Source organism: Prionailurus bengalensis, chromosome E3, assembly GCF_016509475.1.
Source record: "Prionailurus bengalensis isolate Pbe53 chromosome E3, Fcat_Pben_1.1_paternal_pri, whole genome shotgun sequence".
Taxonomy (NCBI): domain Eukaryota; kingdom Metazoa; phylum Chordata; class Mammalia; order Carnivora; family Felidae; genus Prionailurus; species Prionailurus bengalensis.
Genome location: NC_057357.1, coordinates 32,850,162 through 32,875,567, shown reverse-complemented (window position 1 = coordinate 32,875,567; position 25,406 = coordinate 32,850,162). Strand labels below are relative to the sequence as shown.

Genomic DNA, 25,406 nt, shown 5'->3' with positions numbered 1-25,406 from the left:
CCCTAAGTCACAAGTTCTGAAACAGTCATTAGTATACTAGCATCTCTCCCCTCTCGAAGAATCCAGTACTTTCCCCTAACTCGATTTCAAAGATCACTTGCCTTCTTCGAAACTTGGGTACCTCTGAAGTGAAACAGGACAGTGGTCACTGCCTCCCCACCTGGCAGTGATAAGGACCAGTTCCCTAAAGGTAAAGGTTGGGTTATTCCACCAGTAACAGAGCAGTCCACGTGCAGCCCATGGGTGCAGTCTCGTGTCACTGGGGAACGCGTGTTCCTGGAGAGAGGGAAATCCTGACTCGTCTTGCAGCAATTTCTAAAGAAAAAAGTCTGAGAGACCAGAGACCCAAGGTTCGATGGATGACGAGGCCACCCACGTATCCAGGGCGGAGAGAACAAAGACCTATAGGGGTCAGGCAGGTGCTGGTGGTGGGTGACACGGACCAGGTAGGGGACCCTTCTGGCATCTACTTTGATAGAGCACGGGAAGAAACAAGCAGCCAAGATGGAGAAGGCAGCCCTGCAAGGGGGACGGTGGTTGGCAGTTAAAGCACCAGCCAGGGCTCTGGAGGGAGGGGAGGAAGGGGCAGGCCTCCTCACCCAGCTCTGCTGGATATGGTATTTGCACGAGAAGCCAGAAATTAAAAGTTGCAACGGGAAAATATTTTTAAAGGACAGAGACCGATACGATTAATAAAATATCACAGGCCGTGTTTCATACTGGCCCATGAGCCTCTAACTGGCAGTGGCATCAGGCAGGCACCTGCTCCTTCTTTCCAAGAAGGACCGCACAGAATAAGCGAACTGGGTTCCTGTGTAATTGTGCGGTTTCTGACTCTCAAGGGAACGTGAACTGATTGAGAACCGGAACTCATAGTGGCTTCTGAATTTACTCCTGGTGTTCCAAAGGAGGAGCGAGAGGTGCCAAACCACCGGCCATTCGCCAGAACACTTCTCCTCTGTGCCTTTCATATCCTGAGCTCTCCTGGTGGCCGGGGTGCAAGCCAGCCGGGGACATGTACCTAGCCCTGAAGAATCGGATGTGATCTCATAGATTCTCCAGATCTGGAATATTCCCGAACACAAGACCCTCAGCAGTCTCTGATGCCCTTTTAACCTTAAATCTTTTTTTAAAATGTTCATGAGGGAGTACACATACGTGAACGGAGAGGGCCAGAAACCGAGACAGGATCCGAAGCAGAGAGCACAGAGCCCGACGCGCGGCTTGAACTCGCAAACCTTGAGATCATGACCTGAGCTGAAATCAAGACTCAGATGCTTAATCAGCTGAACCACCCAGGCGCCCCTAACCTTAAATCTTGAGAATCTTTTAACTAAATGTCTTAATACAATCTTAATGCCTCCACCCTGAAGATAAAGAAGTCCTCTTTCCAGAAATGAAAGTTCTTTCAGGGAAAAAGCCATGTTTGAGATCATCTTACATGCCTGATAATCGTACCTGGCATTTAAGATTCTCGGCAAATATTTGTCGTGCCAAGTCGTGTAGTTGAGTTTAAATTGTAGAACAGTGTAGACCTAAAAGACGTAGGAGACACCCACCCATGTCCACAGATCCAGGCTAAAACCTGGAAGTTCATGCATTCGAATAAATCCCCTGCCCACCCACTTTTTTTTTTTTTTTTTGCTGTGGTTTCCTAACGAATGCAGAAAAATTCCCATTGTTGGAAGGTTCTGCTTAGTTGGGTACCCGTCAAATGATTTCCTTAATTTATAATGGAAAGTACTATTATCGTGGCCATCATTACTCAAAGGCCAAGGTAGAAAAGGATGCCTCCTGCACCCTCAAATACGGCTTTCATCCTGTCCGATGCAGGCTGTCCTCTGGGCCGCCCTCCAAACCCACCTTCGGTCCGCCTCTGTCCCCCGCCAGCACTCACAGTGGGAGCTTCCTGGTCTTGAGAGCAGTGAGGGCCATGGCTTTCGCCTGTCTGCCTTTCCCTGCCGGGGGACGGCGGGGGGGGGGAGGGGGCAGTCTGCCACCCCCCGGGGTTCTCTCTGCCACCTCCATGGCCACAGAGCACCCTGACAGTCACCTCCACATCCCAAGGCCACTGGCTTCCAACTCCACCCTCCCAGGAACCCACCCGCTTGCCCCTCAAGAAGCAACCAGTCCTGAGGTGCCAGACTGCCCGCGTTCAAATCCCGCTCCGACCTCGGAGCGGCTCCGCCGCCCTCCCTCAGCCACGCAACCTCTGGGCACTCAATATCCACTTCTGTAAAATGGGAATGCTAACACCAGCCACATCCTGGCTATTAAAAGATCAAGTGGAAGGTGGCACGTCAAAAGTGCTTGAAACACAGATCGTGCTCAGAGTCCGTGGCCGGCTTACCTCAGCCCTCAGTCACTTGAAACCCATCTACCTCCAAGGAACCCAGCTGTGAAATTCCCCTCAAGACCACAACTTTCTCTCTCACTAGCCAGGGGCAGACCTTCGTCTCTGCAGGGATCCCCCGAGACTCCTGACCTCTCCGTATCAAGCCTGCCCCCCATCCCTCCATTTCACCGAAGAACCTTCTCCATTCCTCAGCTTGAACAGGTAGTGCTTTCCGCTCGCTCGGTAGGCGACCCTCGACAGGCCAGGCCCAGAGCAGAGGAGAGAAGGAGGAGGAAGGGAGAGGAGAGGAGAGGAAATGAAATTGCTTCAGGTGTGGTCAAGGGTGGGGGGGGGTTGAGTCCTTACGGGCGTGTGTTTTAGCGTAAATCCATGTTCACAGTTCTGTGCCCCACAGCTGCGGTCTTCCCCTCGGAGGGGATGTGGAAGGTTCTCGGCCCAGAAGACGCGTGCAAGCCACCTGAGGAAGCACAAAGGTGTGCGCCAGGCTACTACCCCCTCCCAGGGCAGGCGGGGCCGGGCCTGCAGCGCAGCCCAGACCTGAATTTTGCAAAGGAAAAGCACCACTGTACCCTGGACTCATAAACTCTGGCCCAGGAGCCCAATCTGGCCCACTTCCTGTTTTGTAAGTAAAGTTTTATTGGAACACAGCCACGCTTACTCATTCGCTAGCCTGCCAAGTCGACAATGTTCTTACCCAGAAAGTATGCCAGCCTCTGCCCCAGACCGGCATGAACAATGATGATACTGGGCGCTATTCAAAACAAATCAAAATAGGGGCGCCTGGCTGGCTCGGTGGGTTGAGCATCTGAGTCTTGATTTCGATTTCGGCTCAGGCCGGGATCCCAGGGTTGTACGAACAAGCCCTGCGTCAGGCTTCACGCGGAGCAGGGAGCCTGCTTGAGATTCTTATTCTCTCATTCATATTCTGTCTCCCTCCCTCTCTGTGGTTCGATCCCCACACTGGGTTCTGCACTGATGGTGCAGAGCCTGCCTGAAATTCTTTCTCTCTCCGTCTCTCTCTGCTCCTCCCCTACTTGTCCCCTCTCTCCTCCTCAAAATAAACAAACTTTAAAAAAAAAAGTTCAAACCATCTACTTTAGTGTACTTTATGTACATTATACCTTTGAAAAGTTTTGCTTGAAGCTCCTGACCAGAGAAATCTTTGCAAATCACCCTAAAAACTCTACATGTGATACAATCCAGTAATCACGCTGCTCAGGATTTACTCAAATGACTCTAAAACTTCAGTCCACACCTACCACAGGACACACTTATTTACAGCAACCTTATGCATCACTGCCCCAAACTGGGAGTGACCCAAGATGTCCTCAATAGGTGAATCAATCATCTGTGGGTCCTTCCACACAGGGGAATGTTATTCAGCCCTAAAAAGCAATGAGCTCTCAAGCCATGAAAAGGCCAAGAGGAACCTTAGATGCATGTTACAAAATCAAGCCAGTGTGAAAAGGCTGCTTACTGTAGCACTCCAACACTAGGGACATTCTGGGAAAAACTGAACGGTAGACACAGTTAAAAAAAAAAAAAAAGTTGCTAGGGGTTGTGGACAGTGGGAGGAAGGGAGAGAAGAATATGGGGATTTTCAGGGCAGTGAAATACTCTCCATGACACAATGGTGGATACATGTCATTATGCTTATGTCAAAGCCTAGAAAATGCCCACCGCCAGCACAGACCCTCATGTAAACAAGGGACTGTAGGTAACAATGCCGTGTTGGTTTGTAACACATCCAAGACACTAATGCAAGCTGTTAATAGGGGAAACTTTGGGGCGGGGGAGGGCTCATGGGGACTCTGTACTGTTTGCTCAATTTTTCTGTAAACCTAAAACTGCTCTAAAAAATGGACACAGAGGGTGGTGGATGGGGGTTGGGGAGAGGCTGTGTCTAAACAAAGTAAATAAAATAAAATAGGGGGAGGTCCCACAACGACACAAGTCCCCTGTCCCATTTTTTTCTTTAAGGTTAATTTTGAGAAGGTGAACAGGGGAGGGAAAGAGAGAGAAAGAGAGAGGGAGAGAGAGAATCCCAAGCAGGCTCCGGGCTATCAGTGCAAAGCCCGACAGGGGCTCGATGTCACAAACTGTGAGATCATGACCTGAGCTGAAATCAAGAGTCAGACGCCTAACCGACCCAACTACCCAGGCGCCCCACCCATACGCTTCTAAAGAAGGTCTGACTTGAGGGGGAAAGGTTGGTTTAATCCCAAATTCAGCAGAGATTGAACAGTATCTTAAAAAATTGTCTTGTGTTTGTTTAAATTACTTTGAAAATCATGCTCTGGTTTTTAAAGACTATCTCCAGCTTGAATTCCTCAGCAAACATTCTATTTTACGTTCTCTTCCTTCAATTTAAAACCTCCTCCTTCAGGCGTACCCGGGTGGCTCAGTCACTGAAGCATCCGACTCTTGATGTCAGGGTCGTGAGTTCAAGCCCCATATTGGGCTCCGCACTGGGCATGAAGCATACTTAAAACAAAAACAAAAACTATGTGTATTTAATTAGATTATAGAATATACATTTTATATCATATATATGATTTATATGATATATATGGATATATATCATATATATGATTTACATGATATATATGAATATGATATATATCATATATATCATATATAGATGTCATATATATCATCCTTCAGACACTGGGGAAAGCTCTGCTTTTCACTGGGACAAAGGATGAGCAAAGACCGTATCTTTACTCCTCGGTTTACTCTGCCACAACCAACCAACCAACCAAGCATGTGAGGTTGTGCCTAGAATTTGCGTCCCAACGACCCAGGGGCTGGAGTGGATGCAGGGGTGAGGATGTAACACTGGCCACGTGCTGATCCCAATGGAGGCTCACTGTTCTCTGTACTTTTATGTAAATTAAAATTAAAAAGTAGAAAAAGAAATCAGAGGCAACCTCAACTTTGCATTGAGGCAAGAATAAACCAAGCCCACGAATTGATATTCTGGGGGTTATCTGTGGTCAAAATAAAAATCCAGACCTAAAAATCCCCAACTGAGTAATTGACCATTACAGTTGGATGCATGAGGAAAATTCCAGAAAGCAGGTCCTTTCTTCTGGGCTTACCAGCTCCTCGCACCAAAAAAAAAAAAAAAAAAAAAAAAAAAAGGAAAGAAAGAAAGAAACCACCAACCAACCAACCAACCAACCAAAGGCCACTCCTACTTGCAACATAAATGCCTGCCCAGCCCCTACCCAGAGACAGTGGGGGCAGGGAGAGCCAGAGAACCTAGACCCAGGCTCGCACACCATCCTTGCCGAGTGAATGTACGGCCCTGGCCGAGGCTCAGGGCCTCGGTTTACTCATCTAGAAGATGGGAGGACAACATCTGCCCCAGGTGCCTGACGTTCCTGGACAGGAAATCCCTAGGACACCAGACCAGAGGGGGCATCAGGTGGCTGTGGCTAATCACTCTGCTGTTTCTCATTCATGGTTACAATTTGTTGGGGGGGGGGTGGGGGGCGGGCGGGGAGAAAGCCTGGGCTGGGGATGCTCCTTTTAGACATCCTCTGTCAGAGGTTTTCCCCCAACTGTTAAAAATGAGCAGCGTGCTATTTATTTCTTCAGCCCCGACGCCCACTTAGAGTCAGGTGTCTCTTCCGCTCCCAGCAGCGTGCCAGCACCAAGACGTGGGAGGAAGGGGACCCCCAGGCGCAACGCCGCCTGCCCATCCCTCATCCGCTCCCCTCGACTGCTGGGGTCTCACTGGAAACGTGTGATCAGCAGACCCCCACCAGGCCTCCTGAGCCCCCATCTGCATTTTAACTACACCTCAGGGGACTCGTGGGCTCCTCTCAATCAAGGGGCCCTCCCTATTCCTTCTTCAACATGGACTCAGCTCCAGGAGCAAAAAAAACCAAACAGGTGCGGGTCCCTCCGGCCTCTAAAAGCGGGGACGCCTCTGTGCCCTTCTGAAACCCCGTGGGCCTGGCCAGCCGGTGGGGGGGGGGGGGGGGGGCGAAACGTCTGCACAGAATCGGAGGTTTCTTCTCCAGAATGCCCCAGAAGTAGTGTTCACACCTCTGTCCTGCAGAGTCACTCGTTGCCTCAAATGACAATGTCCCCCTTCCACCTCTGTCAACTGAGCCCGGGACAGGCAGGTTTTGAGACAGTTGGGACGCCTACACAGATGCGGACCGCTATGTCCTCACGGCTTGGATTCAAAGGTCAGCACAACAGAAGTCTGAGTGTTTTAGCAAATTTAAACAAACAAAATAACCAGACTTCCCTCTGGTTGCCAGGGTTGTAACTTGTTTCTGTTCTTTATTTCTTCTTAAAGAGGCATCCCAACTTTAGAGGCTGGACAGGCTTAGCAGCAAGTTAAAGTGGACCCCCAGAGACAAGTCAGTGGGCCCCTGGCTGCTCGGCCCATGCGGGCCCTCTGGGGGGATCCTCCCCTCTTTCCCGGGAGGGCACCAAGGCAGAGACACCTGCCCCTTCCCCAGCCACAGAGCCCAGAGTTTTCACAACAACTGGAAGCCAAAACAACGGAAAACCTGTCTTCCAGCAAAAACCTGCACATGTGTGTGCACAGCAGCAACCTTCCCGATGGCCGAAATGTGTCCAGCGCTAGGTAGATGAACAAAATGGGACCGATCCACACAGCGGGACATTATACGGCCACAGAGAGGAAGGAAGCATGGACACAGGCCATCGGGAGGACAAACCTTGAAAGCGTGAGGCTTACGTGAAAGAAGCCAGACAAAAAGGCAGAGATACTGTCGGATCCACCTGCACGAGGAATCTAGAGCAGACAGGTTCACACAGCCAGCAAAGCAGGACGGCGAGGGAACAGAGTCATTGCTCAATGTGTACCGAGTTTCGGTTTGGCAGACGGACGGCGGTGACGCTTGCACAACAATGTGAACGTACTTACCAGCACCGAGCTGTACTTGGAAATGGTCACAATGGTCCATTTTAGATGATGCATATGTAACCACAATAAAAAACATGAAAAAAAAAGAAGGGACGAAGGGCTAACACCTGCTACAACGCGGAGGAACCTGGAAAACAAATGGAAATGCTGAGCCAAAGCAGCTGGGGCACGTAGGGTAGGATTCCACTCCTGGGAAACATCCGGAACAGGCCAATCTAGAGGGACGGCAAGCACAGGAGAGGCTGCAGGGGGCAGGGGGACAGGGCAATGGGGAATTTGTGTTCAGTGGGCAAGGGGGTTTCCTTTTGCGGGGATGCAAAGGTTCTAGAAGCAGACAGTGGTGATGGTTCCACGCCTGTCACAGAATCGTTCACTTTAAATGGTTAAAAGTGGCCAATTTTACATGATGTGTAGTTTACCACAACTTCCAAGCGAGAGAAAAGAAATGGGGAAATGAGAGCCGCCCTCAGGAGCTCTCCCAAAAAAGGGGGCGTGGGGGGAGCGGTGAGTAGCGGCTCTGGGTACAAGTTGGGACACGCTGATCAGCGGTCTGGCCGGGTTCACATCCCAGCTCCACCACCGAAGACCTGGGTGACCCTGAGCAGGTGGCTTACCCTCTCTGTGAGAGTCCCCTTCTCCTCACCCATGAAACGGGGTGAGAAGGGCTGCTGGGGTGGGGGTGGGGTGCCAATCAGGCGTAGTTCACGTGAATCACGTGCCCCAAGCGGAGCAGCACGTGCATGGTGGCAGCGCTGACTGCAGGGAGATGCGGGGAACCCACGAGGGGGCGATAAGGTCCCTGAGGGCTTGGGGCACTGCCTGGCGGGCAGCGGGGCTTCAATAAATGCCAGCTGCTCCCAGACACAGTGCATTGGGGACTCGCCATTCCACCCCCTTCTTCCACAGACGGATCACCTGGGTCCCTCGTTCAATCAGGATTCTGATTGGGGGGGGGGGGCGGGGGTGGGGCGAGAGTCTGCATCTCAATGAGCATCCAGGTGATGCCAGTGCTGCTGGGGCCTCAGAGCAACCTGGGGGTGGCAGGAAGCGGGGAAAGCAGCCACCCGCTGCATTCGTCTCCTGGAGCTACTGTGAACAAAGCACCGCCAGCGGGGTGACTTAAAACAACAGAAAGTTCTCCCTGCCCACCCGGAGGCCAGAAATCCAAACTCACAGCGTGGACCGGGCTGGTTCCGCTGAGGGCCGTGGGGGACGATCCGTCCCGTGCCGCTCCGCTACCTTCTGGTGGCGTGCCTGGGCTTGTGGCTGCCTCACCCCAATCTCTGCCCCCAGTGTCACACGGCATCCTCAACGGGCCTGCTTTCCCGGGGTTGGCTTTTTATAAGGACACCAGTCACTCTACATTAGCAGCCCACCCTGCTCCAGTGTGACCTCATCTTAACTAATCCTATCTGCAAATGCAAAGACCCTCTTACCAAATAAGCTCACCTTTTGCGGGACTAGAGGTTAGAATTTCCACAGATCTTTTTTGGGGGGAGAGGAGACAAGTCAACCCATAACACCCACCTTGGGACAATTGAGCCCAGGGAAGCCAGGTAGGAAGGGGACACAGAGGCAACTTGCAGATGAGGAAGCCAGGAAGCAAGATGAAGTGAATCGCCCCAGGCTCTGAGCAAAGAAGCATTTATGTAGGTAACGGCAGCTGGAATCAGGCCCCACCTCCCTTCTCTCTGGCTTCACGCCCCAGAGGGAACCGGGTCTGCCCGGGTCTTCCCGGGTCGGGAAGGCTCGCTAAGTGCTAGCAGCTGCTCTGAGCGGCAGACTCTGCACCAGAACCCAAGTCCTTCATTTCAGCCTAGAGTTTCCAGGCTGCCGCACCTGTCAGCTGCCCCCCACTGAGCCACAGACATTGGTGAAACCTCTCCCCCCAATACATCCACTAAGAGATGAGTCTGGGTCCACCTGACACACTGTGTGGCCACAGAGCCTGGGAGCTGAGGCCAGAGATGCACCAAGACACTGGCCTCTGGACTCCACGCGGGGGATTCCAGGCACAGATGGACAAACACACACAAGCCCGGGGCATCCGTACACCCCAGGTAGCAAGGAGGCTGTCAAAGACCATGGAAGTCGGACAAAAGACTCAGAAACCGGCTGGAAGAGGCTCCTGCCCGGCCACCACCGGTGGGACCATCTGAGAAACAATCTGCAACTCATCTGATATTTACAAGCCCTCCGCTCACCTATGGGAGAAAAAAGAGGACGCGCTTGTGTCTACAACACAGGAGAATGAAGGGCAAGAATCTAACACACAACGTGCCCTGTCTCTGTAACGTACACCTGCCAATGACCAAAACGTCAACGAGGGGGAGACTGTAGATCACTACAGTTCACACTGAGAGGACTCAGGGAGGGACAGAGCTGAGGACAAGCAGGCATCAGGAGCCCCCGGTGGAAGGACACCCCACCCCCCGCCCCTTGAAACTGGCGTCAAATCAACCACACCGGAATCCCATCCAGCCTCCGGCTCCAACTACTAACGTGCAAGAAATCTAGGGGGCCAAGGAAAATACTGAAGGACAAACAAAATCCAGACTGGAGGAAGCTCTACAGACCATCAAAGCAATGGCAAAGGGTTAGAAAAGACAGGAGACTGGGGAGCCTATGGGTTAAAAGGACCTAAGAAATCTGGCAACGTGGGAATGTTACTGGGCTGCAGTTCCAACAAATAAGTAAATAAAATTATGAGACAATCAAGAAACTTTGGGCACTGGCTGGATATTTCACAGTATTGGGGAATTATTTTATTTTATTTTATTTTATTTTTTTCAACGTTTATTTATTTTTGGGACAGAGAGAGACAGAGCATGAACGGGGGAGGGGCAGAGAGAGAGGGAGACACAGAATCGGAAACAGGCTCCAGGCTCTGAGCCATCAGCCCAGAGCCCGACGCGGGGCTCGAACTCCCGGACCGCGAGATCGTGACCTGGCTGAAGTCGGACGCTTCACCGACTGCGCCACCCAGGCGCCCCGGGAATTATTATTTTAAAGTGAGGAATGCTACTGTGGTTCTGCTTTCAAAAGTAAGTTTTCTCGGGGCACCTGGGTGGCTCAGTCGGTTAAGCATCCGACTCTTGATTTCAGCTCAGTTCTCGCAGTTCATGGGATCAAGCCCCACGTCAGGCTGTGCACTGACAGTGCAGAGCCTGCTTGCAATTCTCTCTCCCTCTTTCTCTGCCCCTCCCCTGCATGCACTCTGGCCCTCTCTCTCAAAATAAATAAACTTAAAAAAAAAAAGAAAAGAAAAAGAAAATGTCCTTTAAAAACTAAAAAATGAGTTTTCTTTTAGAGAGAACATATCAAATTATGCTTGAAGTGACGTGATGTGATGTCTGGGGTTTGCTTCAAAATAACCAGGGGATAATTCAAAGGACTGGCCATGAGTTTATCATTTCTGAAGCTGAGTGATGGGTCCATGGGGTTCATGATTTTATTCTATGTGGTGTGCGTGTTTGGAACTCTCTATAATATATATATATGTACATAATTTTTTTTTTTAAGTAGCCAAGGAAGTAGATGACTGCCTTGCAAATTTCAGTTCTCCTATTTAGTGTGTGACCTTAGACAAGTGACTCTACCCTCCTGGTCCAGCTTCCTCCCCTGAAAAATGGTGATAATCATATCTACTTCATACCAGTGCCTGGAGCCCGGGGGGCACTCTGTGCCCACACGCACGTCCGTTCCTTCTTTGGGCTGGGCTCTGTAAGTACCCAGCCTCTGAGATGTTCCCCAGTGATCCCAATCTCCTGGTGTTCACACCCTTGTATAGTCACCTCCCACAGTGAACCAGGGCTGGTCTGCATGACTGATAGAATATACTACAAATGACTGTATGTCACTTCTGAGATTGGTCACTTTCTCTCGCTCTCTTCCTCTCTCTCCCTGGGAGAAGCCAGCTGTCTTCTGTTGTCAGCACTATGGAGAGGCCCACATGGCAAGGAGCTGAGGCGCCCAACCAACAGCCATGTGAAGGCGCCATCTTGGAAGTGGCTCCTCCAGCCCCAGTTGGACCTTCAGATGACCTCAGCCTTGGCTAATCACTTGACTGCAGCCTCATGAGACCCAGAACCAGAACCGCTCAGCTAAGCTGCTCCCACACTGCTGACCTTCACAGTGTGAGATAATAAATGTTTGCTGTCTGAACCCGCTAAGTCTGACGTAATTTGTTATGCAGCAGGAGCTAACTGATACAGGCTCTAATGTTGAAGAGTTTTAACTGTAACCCACGTTATGTTTTGTCAGGTGGTTTCAAAGGGAGGAAGGACAAGGAGAGTCAGGTTCCTCTAAGAATCCAGGTGGTAAAATGAAGGGTCCCAGGCTTACTTGGAGAGAGGTGGGGGTAGGGGGTTGAGGCCGTGGGGGCAGATGCTGTTACGCTCACCTCTTTTAAATGGGAGACCTAGAGTTATTAACCGAGGGAGAGAAAGGACTGATTTTCCAGAAGGCTGGAGTAGAAGCCAGCACAAAGGTATTTTAGAGCAGGTGGCAGGCACCTCAGAGAAGTCGAACAAGGTAAGAAATCTGTATTGTTACTTGTTTTTACCCTGGATCTGAGTGGGGTGCTTTCTTTGGGCACTGAAAATAGAAAGCAGAATTCACCTAACTCACCCATGTATGTGCTTTTATTTCTCAAGAGCTACTAGATTTTGCCAGAAAGGGCAGCATTTGAAGGCATCAAATGTTAGCTATTGTGTGAGGTTGGGTCTCTTGCCTGAATCTTGGAAGCTTCAGCTGCCTCATCCACAAAATGGAGAGAATCTGGTCTTTCCTTCCATTTTGGCCATTTTAACGTTTCTGGAATCAGGACGTACGCACAAATGGACACAATTATTAACATGGTATTCATTTCTTGCCCCACACCCCCAACAGCTATAACTGAACGTGCATCTTACAGCACCTTGGAAAGAAAGGCTGTGGGTGGTAGGGCCCAACTTGTAGGTTATTTAATGGGAGAACAGAAGTCATATTAACTCACATTAATGAACTTAACTGTTAATTCGTTCAGCAGATACCGAATCACCAGCACGGCCCGTGGGAGCCCTGTTAAACTAGGTTCTTTAGAATCTGTGTGACATTTCAAAACATACTTGTTCTTTCTGGCAACAAAAGAATTTGCCAGATCCAGACAGAGCGGTTTCTGCATCCAGATATGGAACAGGCTCCTCTCTAAGGAACCCTGGGCTCTTTGGCGAAGAGAATCAAAGACCATTCTGGGGGCTGGGGTGCAGCTCAGAGGTGGGGGAGGGCAAAAAATGCCATTTCTGGGCCACCTATTCAACAGTGACAGAGCTTGAGAGGTGCCTGGGTGGCTCAGTCGGTTAAGCATCTGCCTCTCGATTTTGGCTCAGGTCACAATCTCACAGCTGGTGAGCTCAAGCCCCACATGGGGCTCTGTGCTGATGGTGCAGAGCCTGCTTGGGATTCTGTCTCCCCTTCTCTCCAGTCTCTCTGTCATCTGTCTCTCCCTCCCTCTGCCCTTCTCTTCTGCTCACACGCGTGCTTTCTCTCTAAAATAAAAAATTAAAAAAAGAAAGGCTAGGAATATTCCAGAATAACTCAATGCAGTGGGTAATCCTGGGTTGGTATGCATACACACCTACACACACACACACACACACACACAGCAAAGTATTAACAGCTGGTAAACCCAGGTCAAGGGCATGTGTTAGTTCTCTGTACTGTTCTTGCTTTCTGATAAGTTTGAATTTATTTCAAAGTAGAAAGGTTTTTAAGTCCTTTTCAGGATGCTGATTCAAAATATTTTCTTTAAAAAATTTTTTTTCATGTTTATTTATTTTGAGAGAAAGAGAGAGAGAGAGACAGAGCACAAGCAGGGGAGGGGCAGAGAGGGAGGGTGAGAATCCGAAGCGGGCTCTGCACTGTCAGCCTGACGTGGGGCTTGATTTCACAAACCGTGAGCTCACAACCTGAGCCAAAATTAAGAGCCAGTCGCTTAACCGACTGAGCCACCCAGGTGCCCCCAAAATATTATTTTCTATCAACGTATGCTGTTGCTGTGTTTTATGATTTCTTCCTCTGGGGCCCACAAACCATCACATCGAGAGCAGTAAGTTTCGTCACTGCTGCGCATGTGTATGTATGCAGGTGTTTGTGGGTCAATTTGGGGCCCAAACAATGACTAATGTTGCAATGATAACTGTAGTTTAAGTTGTCCAAGGACATGGAATTAAACTTGCAATCAACATACACATGTTGTGAACTGGTCTTCAAAGTTGTTTAAGAAATAAGTAATTTTTAGGGGCGCCAGGGTGGCTCAGCGATTAAGCCTCCGACTCCGGCTCAGGTCATGATCTCACAGTCCATGAGTTCGAGCCCCGCGTCGGGCTCTGTGCGGACAGCTCAGAGCCTGGAGCCTGCTTCGGATTCTGGGTCTCCCTCGCTCTCTGCCCCTCCCCCCGCTCACGCTCCGTCTCTCTCCCTCTCTCAAAAATGAATAAACATAAAAAAATGTATAAATAAACAAGTAAATAAATAGGTAAAATCAAACTCATTTAAAACACTTTCCTGGCCTAAGAGAGTATGTCGGAGGCTTGGAATCAGTACCCCTGACTATTCCTCTGCAATTTCGATTGTAAAGTACTTTAAAATCCAGGGCAGAGAGTCATGTGTATTGCAATGCAGGAAGAAGGTCAGGATCTGCTACAACGAGCTGTGGCTGCGTCTGAGTCACCCCGAAAGTACCTTGCTCCTGTAACGAGCGAGGAGTGACGAGGCCGCCCCGGGACACCCAAGGCTGAGCCCCGGTGTGAGAGGATTTCCTCAGGGCCGGGGAAGGGCCGGCCCCGGAGCTGGCCCATCACATTCTCACCCAGACCCACTGAGTTGGTCTCTACTAAGGAAATTCACGAGCACCACCGGGCACAATTGAGGGCTAAGCTTGGTTTCTGTACCCACCCTCCCGTGCTGAAGACAGTGGGCACGCTCCCTATCATCCACAAAGGGACAACCAAGAAAAATCTCCCGAGGGGCCTGGGACACAGAAAAGCTGTGCTTCCGGAGGTTTCCACACCCATATCCACAGGGACTGAGTCGGCACCTTCAGGGACAGGGCCTGAGGACCCAAAGTCTTTCCCCTTCTTTGAGGTCCCCGGAGATGCTGATGAAGTTGGGACCCCGAGGCTCCAAGACCTGCATCTAGGCTCCCCGCCCCACCGCTTCCAACCATCTCTCTCTGACCTTGGACTCCCACCCCCGGAGCTGGAAGAATCTGCACAAAGGTCCGTCTGAGCCCAGTCCCCAAGCGTGTGCCTGGAGTTCAGCCAGTCCAGGCCACCAGCAACTTCCACTCTGGCCCCTTCACCAGCCTCTTAACACATCTCGCTGCTTCCACCCTTGCCCTATGGCCACATGCCAGTCACAGGCAACTTTCTCAAGTGTCGGTCAGATCACACCGTCCCCTCCCTGCTCAAATCTCTACAAACATCGCCCATCAGACGCAGATGAAATTCCAAATTCGCCACTGGGCTCTTCAAAGCCTCACATGTCCATCTTCCTAATCAATCTCCAACTGTCTCTCCCTCTCACTCCTCACTTCCTACATTGCTGGCTTTCCCTTCCTGGGACTATCCCTCTCTAAAGTTTCTTTGTTTAATAGATACTTGCTTAGATGGTCACTGCCTTCTCCTTAGTTAAAATGTAAGTTCCGTGAGGACCAGAACCAGGCCTGTCTGGTTTTCTCTGTGTCCCCCAGCACAGTGTTCAGCACACAGAGGCTCTAGAAAGTTTCTGTTGATTTAACGAACAAATGAAGTGCGCTCAGGAATAAACCAGTGGTTCTCAAAAGGGAAGTGATTTTGCTCCTTTTGCAAAAGCAATAAATATCTGGAGACATTTTCGGTTGCCACAACTCGGGGACCGCTACGATCCAGTGGGGTAGTGGCCAAGAAACGCTGCTACGGTGCACAAGACAGTCCTCTCAACAAAGAATGTCAGGCCCTGGGAGCAGCCGGGTGGCTCAGTCGGTTCAGCATCTGATTCTTGGTTTCGGCTGAGGTCATGATCTCACGGCTCAGGTTCAAGCCCCGCATCAGGCTCTGCGCTGACATTGTGGAGCCTGCTTGGGATTCTCTCTCCCTCTCTCTCTCTCTCTCTCTCTCTCTCTCGCTCTCTGCCCCTCCCCCACTCACACGGTCTCTGTCTCAAAATAAGTAACTAAACTTAAAAAAATAAATTAAAAAAAGAACGTCTGGCCCCACATGTCAGTAGCATCAGCCCAGAATAAATGAATGAGTGAATTAAATCCTATGGGTCCTCACAGTTAGCCTCCTGTCCGATATCAAACATCAGAACCTGACCACCATCCTCCAGTGCCCTCCCTGATTGTGTGGGCCACACTTGAGCAAAAATCTCCTTCTGGTGATTTTATTGTTGGCGGGGCTTATGCAATCGATTTCATGTTAGCAAGAAATGTAAGTAAGGGGAAGTTAGGCTGCTGTTGATACAGGAGTTAATTTCAAAATATGAATTCTGTGCTCTAATCAAAGAGAACCGAAATTTGTCCAGTTCCCTGATTCTGTAGGCTGTTTTCCTTGGTAATCATGGACCTTCCTTAAAATTAAACCCTCAGCTCTTGGTGGGACCTGCTTACGTGTTGTATTTCTAGATGTTTAAAATAGATTTCAGAGTGGGGGGAGGGGCAGCACGACCTCCCCAAGGTCACTGGGGACAGGGGTCCAGGGGAGGGGTCCTCAATTACTGAGGCGAACACTTTCTGGGATAACAACAAAGAAAAACCAAAATTCTTCTCCTCCTTTCTGTGTTGGAGCATGGGGTGTGTGTGTGTGTGTGTGTGTGTGTGTGTGTGGCAATTAGAGATGCACCTGTGTTGATTTCAGAGCATTGCAGGTGGCCACCAAGGCTCTGTCTGTGGTCACATGCCGACTGCTCCTTCCTTACCTCTCACCCCACCAGCTTCCCTTGGGTCAATGTCAAACGTAGAGGGGTTGGGAATGCTCTGAGTTCCCTCAAATGCAAATTTAACTTATCCAAATCCAAACCCTAGAGGGAGGGAGGGAGGGAGAATAACCCAATCAGGGTTCTCAACAGGGGTAATTTTGCCCCTAGGAGACATCTGGCCACTCTGGAGACTTTCCTGGCTGTCACTTGGGGATAGGGTGCAATGCTACTGTTGCTAAAATCGTACAATGCACAAGACAACCCCCACAAGGCAGAATTATCGATCCCAAATAGCAATTAGTGCTGACGTCAAGAAAACCTGCTCTGAACACCGGGAGCAATGCAGCACTCCCACAAACACAGGGGGCAATGTAACATATTCCCCCCCCCCCCGCCACGGAAGCCCTACAAGTGCTGTTCCCAGGGTTCATCCCCAAGTGTCCCTCCCTGCGTGAGCATCTGGCCCCCTCAGCAGGGTGTGATCCAAGATTCAGACTCTAGGGTTCAGATCTGCAGCCTCCTAGCCGCGCGCCCCTGAGCAACTCCCTCCAGTCTGTCAATTGCGTTCACCCTGAAAGCACTAAAAACCATCGTATCCATTTCACGGGTTCGCGATACAGATTAAATGAATCGTAATTGCGGGGTCGGTGTTTGCTATTACTATTACTTTTCATTCCCTCTAACTTCCCCTCAAAAACAGCCAACAATTCCATCGGTGGCTCATTTGGATGAGCAGGCTTTATATCCCGCCTGGGAACACAAAGCGACAGTGGAGAGGCTTCCTGAGAGGCAGAACATTATTCTGCTGGACGGACTGGTCAGGGATTTGTGGGGGTAGTTTTGACTCCTGGTGATTTTTGCCTGAGGGCCTGGCCCCCGCTAACATGTGACTCCCTGGGGCATCTGGGACCACAGGACAGCATCCTCCTCAACTCGAGACCCTGGGCCGGGTGAGGACCAGCCATGCAACACCGACTGAACCCCGCCAACAAACCAGCTCTGACAATTAGGACCAAAATCAGATGTAAGAACTCTGTCCGTGGCAAGAGGAAACCACCCTACTCAGGGGGATCCGCGGGACCCCATGGCCTTTGGGTCTACGCGCATTGTGTAAAGACGGTGCCTTGAGAGTATAGACATAACTTTCAACAGGAGACAGTCTCCTGCTCCAGGGACAGCCGCAGTGTGATGTCCTGTTCCACCTGAGGACACGCCCCCACCCTGGCCCTGCCCACAGCAGCAGGACACGGAAGTCACACAGAAGGCGGATAACAGGCACCATTTATGAAAGCCACACAAGGCACCAGGGGTCCCACTCAGCCGGCTATATACGTCGTTCGCCTCACCTAGTCCCCTTTACGCAACCCTACAATAGAGCCAATGTGATCCCCACTGGACAGACAAGAAGATGGGGATCTAGGAGGTGCTCTGACTTGGTCAAGGTCACTGCGAGTACAGGGTTACCATCAGGTCTTCCTGGGAATGTCCTGGGTCTCCCAGGGCAGTGTTGTATTTGCCCACTGGTAGTGTGGAATTGCCCATGGGTTGGAGGAAATGACCTGACAGGCAGGCCTGGACTTCAGTGAACCCTGGCTGGAGATGGGTGGACTCAAGATCCAAACCTGGGTCTGTCTGATCTCGAGTCTGGGCTCTTCCTACTCCTCGAGGTGGATGGAAGCCCAGAGTACTCAATCAAAGCGGGTCTGTAACACAGTGTGGTTAAAACAGAGAGTCTGCTGTAGGGCTCAGCAATCTCCCTCCTAGGTTTATGCCCTAGAGAGCTGAAAAACAAATGTCCACAGAAACACTTGTACACGAATGTTCACAGCAGCACTTTTCGTAAGAACCAAAGAGCAGAGGGGCACCTGGGTGGCTCATACGGTTAAGCGTCCGGCTTCGGCTCAGGTCATGATCTCAAGGTTTGTGATCTCAGCCCCACGTCGGGCTCTGTGCTGACAGCTCAGAGCCTGGAGCCTGCTTTGGATTCTGTGTCTCCCTCTCTCTGCCCCTCCCCAGCTTGCACTCTCTCTCTAAAATAAATAAACATTAAAAAAATTTTTTTGAAAGATCTAAAGAGCAGAAATAATGCAAATGGCCATCAACTTACGAATGGAAAAACAAAAAAAGGAACATAAAAAGGAACGAAGAAATGTGCAAACATGGCCAAACCCGGAAAACATGACGCTTAGCAAAAGAAGAAAGACAAAAGGCCACAGGTTGGGTGATTCCATTTCTATGAGACGTCCAGAGCAGGCAAATTTGTAGGGGCAGAATGTAGATGGATGGTCGCCAGGGGCTGGGCGAGGGGAGACGTGGGGAAAGTAAGTGCTGAATGGGTACAGGGTTCTTGTCTGGGGAGATGAAAAAGTTCTGGAACCAGTCAGTGGAGATGGCTGCACAACCTCGTGAATATACTGAAAACCACACTGAGGTGTATTCTTTACAAGGGTGGTCTATGCACTCAGTCGGTTAAGCATCTGACTCGATTTCGGCTCAGGTCACGATCACACGATTTGTGACTTCGAATCTAGCATCGGGCTCTGCACTGATGGTGTGAAGCCTACTTGGAATTCTGTCTCCCTCTCTCTCTCTCTCTGCCCCCTCCCCACTTGCTCTCTATCTGTCTCTCAAAATAAATTAAAAAACATAAACTTTAAAAGCTGGTTTATGATATGTGAGTTATATTCCAATTTAAAACACACACAACACAATAGGACACCAAAAGCAACCATAACGGAGGTAAAAACAGACAAAGAGAACTACGTCCAACTAAAAAACTTTTGTGTATCAAAGGACACAATCAACAGAGTGGAAAGACAACCTATGGAATGGGAGAGAATATCTGCAAATCACGTATCTCATAAGGGATTAACATACACAGTATATAAAGAAGTCCTACAACTCGACAGCAAAAACTCCACCCGATTAAAAAATGAGCAAAGAGGGGCGCCTGGGTGGCTCAGTCAGTTAAGCATCTGACTTTGGCTCAGGTCACGATCTCCCGGTTCATGAGTTCAAGCCCCACGTCCAGGTCTGTGCTGACAACTCGGAGCCTGGAGCCTGCTTCAGATTCTGTGTCTCCCTCTCTCTCTGCTCCTCCCCGACTCACGCTCTGTCTCTCTCCATCTCTCAAAAATGAATAACATTAAGGACAATGTTTAAAAAGACCTGAACAAAGGACTTGGATGGACATTTCTCGAAGGAAGACATACAAATAGCCAACAGGCGCAGTAGAAGATTCTTATCAACAATCACCAACGAAATGTCAATCGACACCCCATGAGACACCCCACATCCATCGGGACGGCTACTATGAAAAAAAAAAACCACAGAAAATAACAAGTGGTGGTGAAGATGTGGAGAAATTAGTCCTGCCCATCACTGGCAGAATTGCCAAATGATACAAGCGTTATGGAAAATGGTACGGGAGTTCCCCCCAAAATTACACACAGAATTTCCTCAGGACACAGCAGTTCCACAGCTGGGTATGCACTGAAAGCAGCGTCTGGAAGATATATGTGTGTATCCACGTGCCTGGAGGTACTATTCGCAAGAGCTAAACCCAAGAAGCAAGCCAGGGTCCACCGACAGAAAAACGGAAGGACTCAGTGTGGTATATCACTGCTCAGCCTTTAAAAAGGAAATTCTGACACCTCCTAAAATATGGACGTACCTCAAGGACATTTATGTTAAGTGAAACGAGCCAGGCACAGATTCTATCTGATTCCACTTACACGAAGTATCCGAAGTTGTCACATTCACAGGGACAGGAAAAAGAAAGCTGGTTGCCAGGGACTGGGGCGGGGGAAAGGGGGAGGTGTTTAATGGGTACTGAGCTTCAGATCTGCAAGAAAGTTCTGGAGAGGTGCTGCACAACAGCACAAATATATTTAATGCTACTGAATGGTAGGCTTAAAAGTCCTTAAAACTGGTAACTTTCAGGTTGTGGGGTTTTTCCACGATTAAAAAAAAGGAAAGAAAGAAAGCAAGAGAGAGGGGGAAAGGAAAGGAAAGGAAAGGAAAGGAAAGGAAAGGAAAGGAAAGGAAAGAAGGAAGAAAAGGAAAGAAAAGGGAGAAAGAAAGAAAGAAAAGGAAAGAAAAGGGAGAAAGAAAGAAAAGGGAGAAAGAAAGAAAGAAAGAAAGAAAGAAAGAAAGAAAGAAAGAAAGAAAGAAAGAAAAGGGAGGAAGAAAGAAAGAGGAAAAGGAAGCCAGTGAGGAACACACACACACACACACACACACACACACACACACTCAGAGAACTTGGCTAACAGTTCCTCTACCTGCCCAGGTGTGCTGTGGGATCGCATCCTCCCCTGATACTGCCAGGTGCCCCCCCCCTCCAAGACCCCCTTCCACAACACTGCACCTCGATGACCTAGAACTGGGGACAGGAAGGGGAGGAACAGGTCTGGTCTCTACCCCATGGCTCAGCACCTGATATCCAGCAGATGTTGGCTAATTATGTGCTCAACAAACTGTATAAAATCCACACGGTGAGGTCAAGCTGGTACAATTATACCCATTTTAAAGACAGGTTAAGGAGGCTCAGCGAAACAAGGTGACCTTTCCAAAACCACAAAGACAGCAAGCAGTAAAAGAAGTGGCCCCAATATCCCAGACTCCTGCTATAGGGCCCCTTCCGTCACGTCACCTCCCTTCAAAGTCAACCTGGCATCCATTTCAACAGGACATTCCCAAGTGATTCTTGCCCTGTACCAGTGACTCTTAACTTCTTTGGATCTGGGCTCATTCGGCAATCTAATAAAAGTCTCAATCCTTTTCCTAAAGCAACACATAGGAAACTTAGACACTAGTTTTCAGAGGGTTCCTGGACCCCGTGAAACCCCTCCATTGACCACGTTTAGAACCCCCTTTCCGCCCTGCTATCCAGGAGCTCATTTATCCTCAAGAATTTCCAGCCATCTCCATATCCTTGATCATCAGAGTCAAGGAGAGATGCTATTTTAAATTCGCGTTCCCAGGCCCATGCCCTGTGGATCTGGTTAAGCAGGTGCAGAGCTGGGCCCAGAAACCTGCATGAGGCACACCAGAGGATTCTGGGATTGGCGGCTCTGAGACACATTTGGGTTCGTGAGCTGTGGCCGCCCTGACCTCTGAATGCTGCCCAGATGATCCCTCCAGCTCTCAGCCTCTCTCCTCAGCTGCCCAAGAGACCCGGCTAGTAGACATTCCAGTACAATCCAACAAGGACTTCCTGAACCCAACATCCGTGACCCCAGAAGTGTTCCTTTGCCACGATCACTAGGCCAGAAACCCGGGCGTCGCCCTTTTACTGTCCCTGTCCCCACCCTACATCTTGACCATCACCAAGGCTGGCTGATTCTACTGCCTATGTGCCTCTGGGCACCCCTACTGCCCTCCATCACCCCTGCCAGCACCGCGGTCCAAGCTTCGGCTCCCTGTTTCCACCTTCCTCTACTGTCCATCCTCCGTCCTGCAACTCCGATCCTGTCACCGCCCGGAGCAAAGCTCTACAGTGGTGACCAAACTCTAGAACTGCACTGTCCAATATGGTAGCTGTATGTGGTTAGTGAAATTTAAATACAATTAGGGGCGCCTGGCTGGCTCAGTTGGTGGAGCATGGAATTCTTGATCTCAGGGTTGTGAGTTCGAGCCCCATGTTGGGTGTAGAGATTACTTAAAACGATACAATCTTTATGGGCACCGGGGCAGCTCAGTGGGTAGAGTGTGACTCTTGATTTCAATTCAGGTCATGATCTCACGGCTTGTGAGTTCCAGCCCCATGTGACACTCTGCGCTGATGGTGCCGATCCTGCTTGGGATTCTCTCTGCCTCCCTCTCTCTCTACCTGTGCTCACGCTCTCTCTCAAAATAAATTAATAAACAATAAAATAAGATAATAAAATCTTTAAAACATAAATAAACAATGTAAGATCAAATGTCCAAAGTTCCGCCCAAAGTTCACACTAGCCACATACCAAATGGTGAAGAGCCACAGGGTGGCTGGTGGCTACCATATTGGACAGCACAGATATAGCACATTCCCGTCCTCACAGAAAGTTCTAGTGCACAGCAGAGCTCTACAACTGTGCTTACGAGCCCTTCGGGGTCTGGCAGCATCCTCTGCTCAGACCCCTCCCAGTGTCCTTGGTCTTGAGTCACAGTGAACCACTGTCAACTCCTGAAACTCATGCTCTCACCTCCAAACCAGTGCGTGTCATACCCTTCCTGCCTTCCCTGCTTGGCTAACTCCTCCCCACCCTTCAGGTCTCAGCTGCCGCCGCTCCCCTAACCAGGACAATTGTTCAAGCTCTTGCCCACCACGGCATTTAAACACTGAGACACAACAGCCACGGGAACACCTATGCCCATTACCCCCTCACCAGCAATTGTCAGCTAGGGGCAAGTCTGCCCCCAGGGAGACACCTGGCAGTGTCTAGATTCATTACTGGTAAGATAATACTGGCATCCGGTGGGTAGAGACCAGGAACACTGCTAGTATCCTACAATGCACAGGACAACCCCTACAACAAAGAATCATCCAGCCCAAGATGTCGGCCATGTTGGGGTTGACCATCCCTGCTCCAGACTGGACAACTCCATAAAGGAAGGGAGTGCGTCCTGTATGCTATGTAGTCCCGGCCACCAGCCCAGAGTTGGCCATATAATGAGTACGGATGCTCTATAAGATTTTCTCCCAGGACTCCAGTTCCATTACAGAGTCTTTCCTGAAAGACAATTAGTCACGGGTCATTATGGCAAGCTGAAGAATGCCCCTCCCCCAATATCCAGGTCCTAATCCCTGGAACCTGTGGATGTCGCTTGACGTGGCAAAAGGGACTCTGCTTGTGTGATTAAGTGAAGGATCTTGAGATGGAGGGCTTATCCTCGATAATCCGGACGGGCCCCAAATGCATTCACAAGCAACCCTAGCGGAGGAAGACAGGGACGTCTGACACAGAAAAGGCAGCGTGAAATGGAGCGGAGAGAGATTCAGAGATGCTACGGTGCTGGCCTCGCACCCACCGGAAGCTGCAAAAGGCAAGGGCCGGATTTTCCCCGACAGCCTCCGGCGGGGTATGGTCCTGCCGACGCCTTTTTTTGGCCTAGTGACACAGATTTTGGACCTCCGGCCTACAGAAGCGTGAGAGAATAAATTTCTGCTCTTTTTAAGCCAACAAGTTTATAGTAATTTGTCGTAGTAGCCCAGTGCAGTCATATTCCAATTTGGGCTTCAGTGGATTTGGATCGAGAACTGAAAAGGAACGGCAGGTAGGCACCAGACCCCCACCCGCTGACTCGGAGGGCTGGAAGGAGAGATGGGAATAAGGGTGGCTGAGCCATAGGCGTTTCTAGATGTGGCAGCTGCCCGGGTCATCGGCAACCATGTCTGTGGGTCATTCCTCACACCCTAGTCCTGCCACCTTCTGGGAAGATCTCTGGTAGGCAAGTGACTCAACCCAGGATACTATGTCAGTCTGCCTGGTGCTGACGCAGGGGTAAGAGTAAAAAGTTAAGCCCCTGTCCCGCTCTCCAGCTTCCTGCCAACCCCTCTCCTTTCCCCACCACCCCCAGACACAGGGGCCTTTCTCCAACCTTCCAACACAGCCCCAGGGCCTTTGCACCTGCTGTTCTTCTGCTTGGAACAGTCTTCCTCCAGAGTCTCCCATGGCTGGCTTCTCAGCATTCAGGTCACAGTTCAAATGCCACCTCCCCAGAAAGGCCCTTCTGGACTGCACGGCCTTCCCTCATCACCTGTTGAGTTTCTTCCCAAATCTTCTCATACTCTTGTCATTATCTCATGACCATCTTTATATGCCTGTTCACTGTTACTCCCCCAGCACCCCAGACTTTAGGCCCCAGGAGGGTAGGGACCTTGTCTGATCTGCCCAGGGTATGTCCCTAGTCCTATGCCTGGCACACACTAGGTGCTCAACACATTCTGAATGAATGAATGAATGAATGAATGAATGAATGAATGGGTGGGTGTGTGAGTCAATGTGATTAAGTGAATTTGCAGCTTTGGGTGATGCTTGCCAAAGCCGGGACCCTAACATACCTAATCTTGGCTTTCCGAAAGGCCAGCTCCTCTTCGTTGCCAAAGTCCAGGGACACGTCCTCAGTATCGTCCACCAGGGCCTGGGGGACACCAAACAGAGGTGGCAGGCAGGCAGGCGGTGCACATCCCCACCCCACCCCCTCGCTGGCAGGGTCCCTCCCCCGCGGCTGCAATCCCAGGCCTTCCACCCTCCTGGGTCCAGGAGGACCACTTGGGGTCCGGCCCAGGCCCAGGCCCAGGCCCCGGCCTGCGCATCCCTCCTCCTCATCCCTCCTCCTCGCTTCCCCCAGCGCTCCCGCAGGCTCCGCCTGTCATCTCCCCCACCCTCCTGCCCCCGGCCTCCCCGCGGCCCTACCTGCTTCATCCTCTCCCCAGAGCCCACCTGGAGCCCACAGCCCAGGCTCAAGGACTCCGCCTCTCGCTGCCTTGGGCCCGGTGGGGAGCGGCGGGGGGAGCTTGCGCTCCTCGGTGCTGCCTCGGTGCAGGTCGCGGGTGGAGGCGGGGCGCGCAGGGCCCAGAGCGCAGTCGCGGGCTGGGGGAGGTGGGCTCGGCCGACCGGGCGGGGGCGAGGCTGGCTAGGGTCCGGGGGCGGGGCTGGCGAGGGTCCGGGGGCGAGGCGGGGCGGGGCGGGGGTCCGGGGGCGGGGCGGGGGTCCGGGGGCGGGGCTCACTGCGGACGGCGCCTAGGAAAGAAAGAGCTGTCGCCCAGAGTGGAGGGATGGAGGACCGAGCAGCCGCCTGGAGGGGACGATTCGGGCTCAGAGGCGCATTTGGGGACCACGAACTGATTCTGGGAGGCACAGAGCGGGTGGGCCAGTGAATGAGGCGGAGGTCCCATAACTGTCGTATGGGTTAGCGAACTAGCGAATCGTGAACGAATGCCAGTGATGGGCAGCCTCATTCGGCGTCTGGAGAAGGCCAATGTTTCCCAAACGTCTCTGATCGCAAGAATTCTGACCACCACCCCCCCCCCCCCGCCCCCCCGGACCATTATGAAAAGCAGATTTCCAGGCCCAGCCCTGGAGATTGGGAAGGCCTGGAATGCAGACTCTGGGACCTGTCTTTCAACAGGTGAATCTGCTGCAACCAACAACCACTGTTGCGCACAGTGAGATCTTCACTCATCCGGGGGCCAGACACACTGAGCACAAAATAAGT

General features: G+C 50.9%; 1 protein-coding gene across 1 annotated transcript in view; it reads right to left on the bottom strand.

Annotated features, from left to right (window-relative positions):
* The window catches only part of TVP23A (trans-golgi network vesicle protein 23 homolog A), a 29,160-nt gene extending 4,333 nt beyond the window's left edge, over nucleotides 1-24,827 (bottom strand). The window contains exons 1-2 of the mRNA XM_043560544.1: nucleotides 24,605-24,827; nucleotides 24,250-24,329 (exon numbers count right to left, since the gene is read on the bottom strand). Of these exons, the coding sequence (XP_043416479.1) occupies nucleotides 24,250-24,329; nucleotides 24,605-24,613 (89 nt within the window). The 5' untranslated portion in view covers nucleotides 24,614-24,827. The remainder of the gene's footprint in view (nucleotides 1-24,249; nucleotides 24,330-24,604) is intronic.
* Between the last annotated feature and the right edge of the window lie 579 nt (nucleotides 24,828-25,406).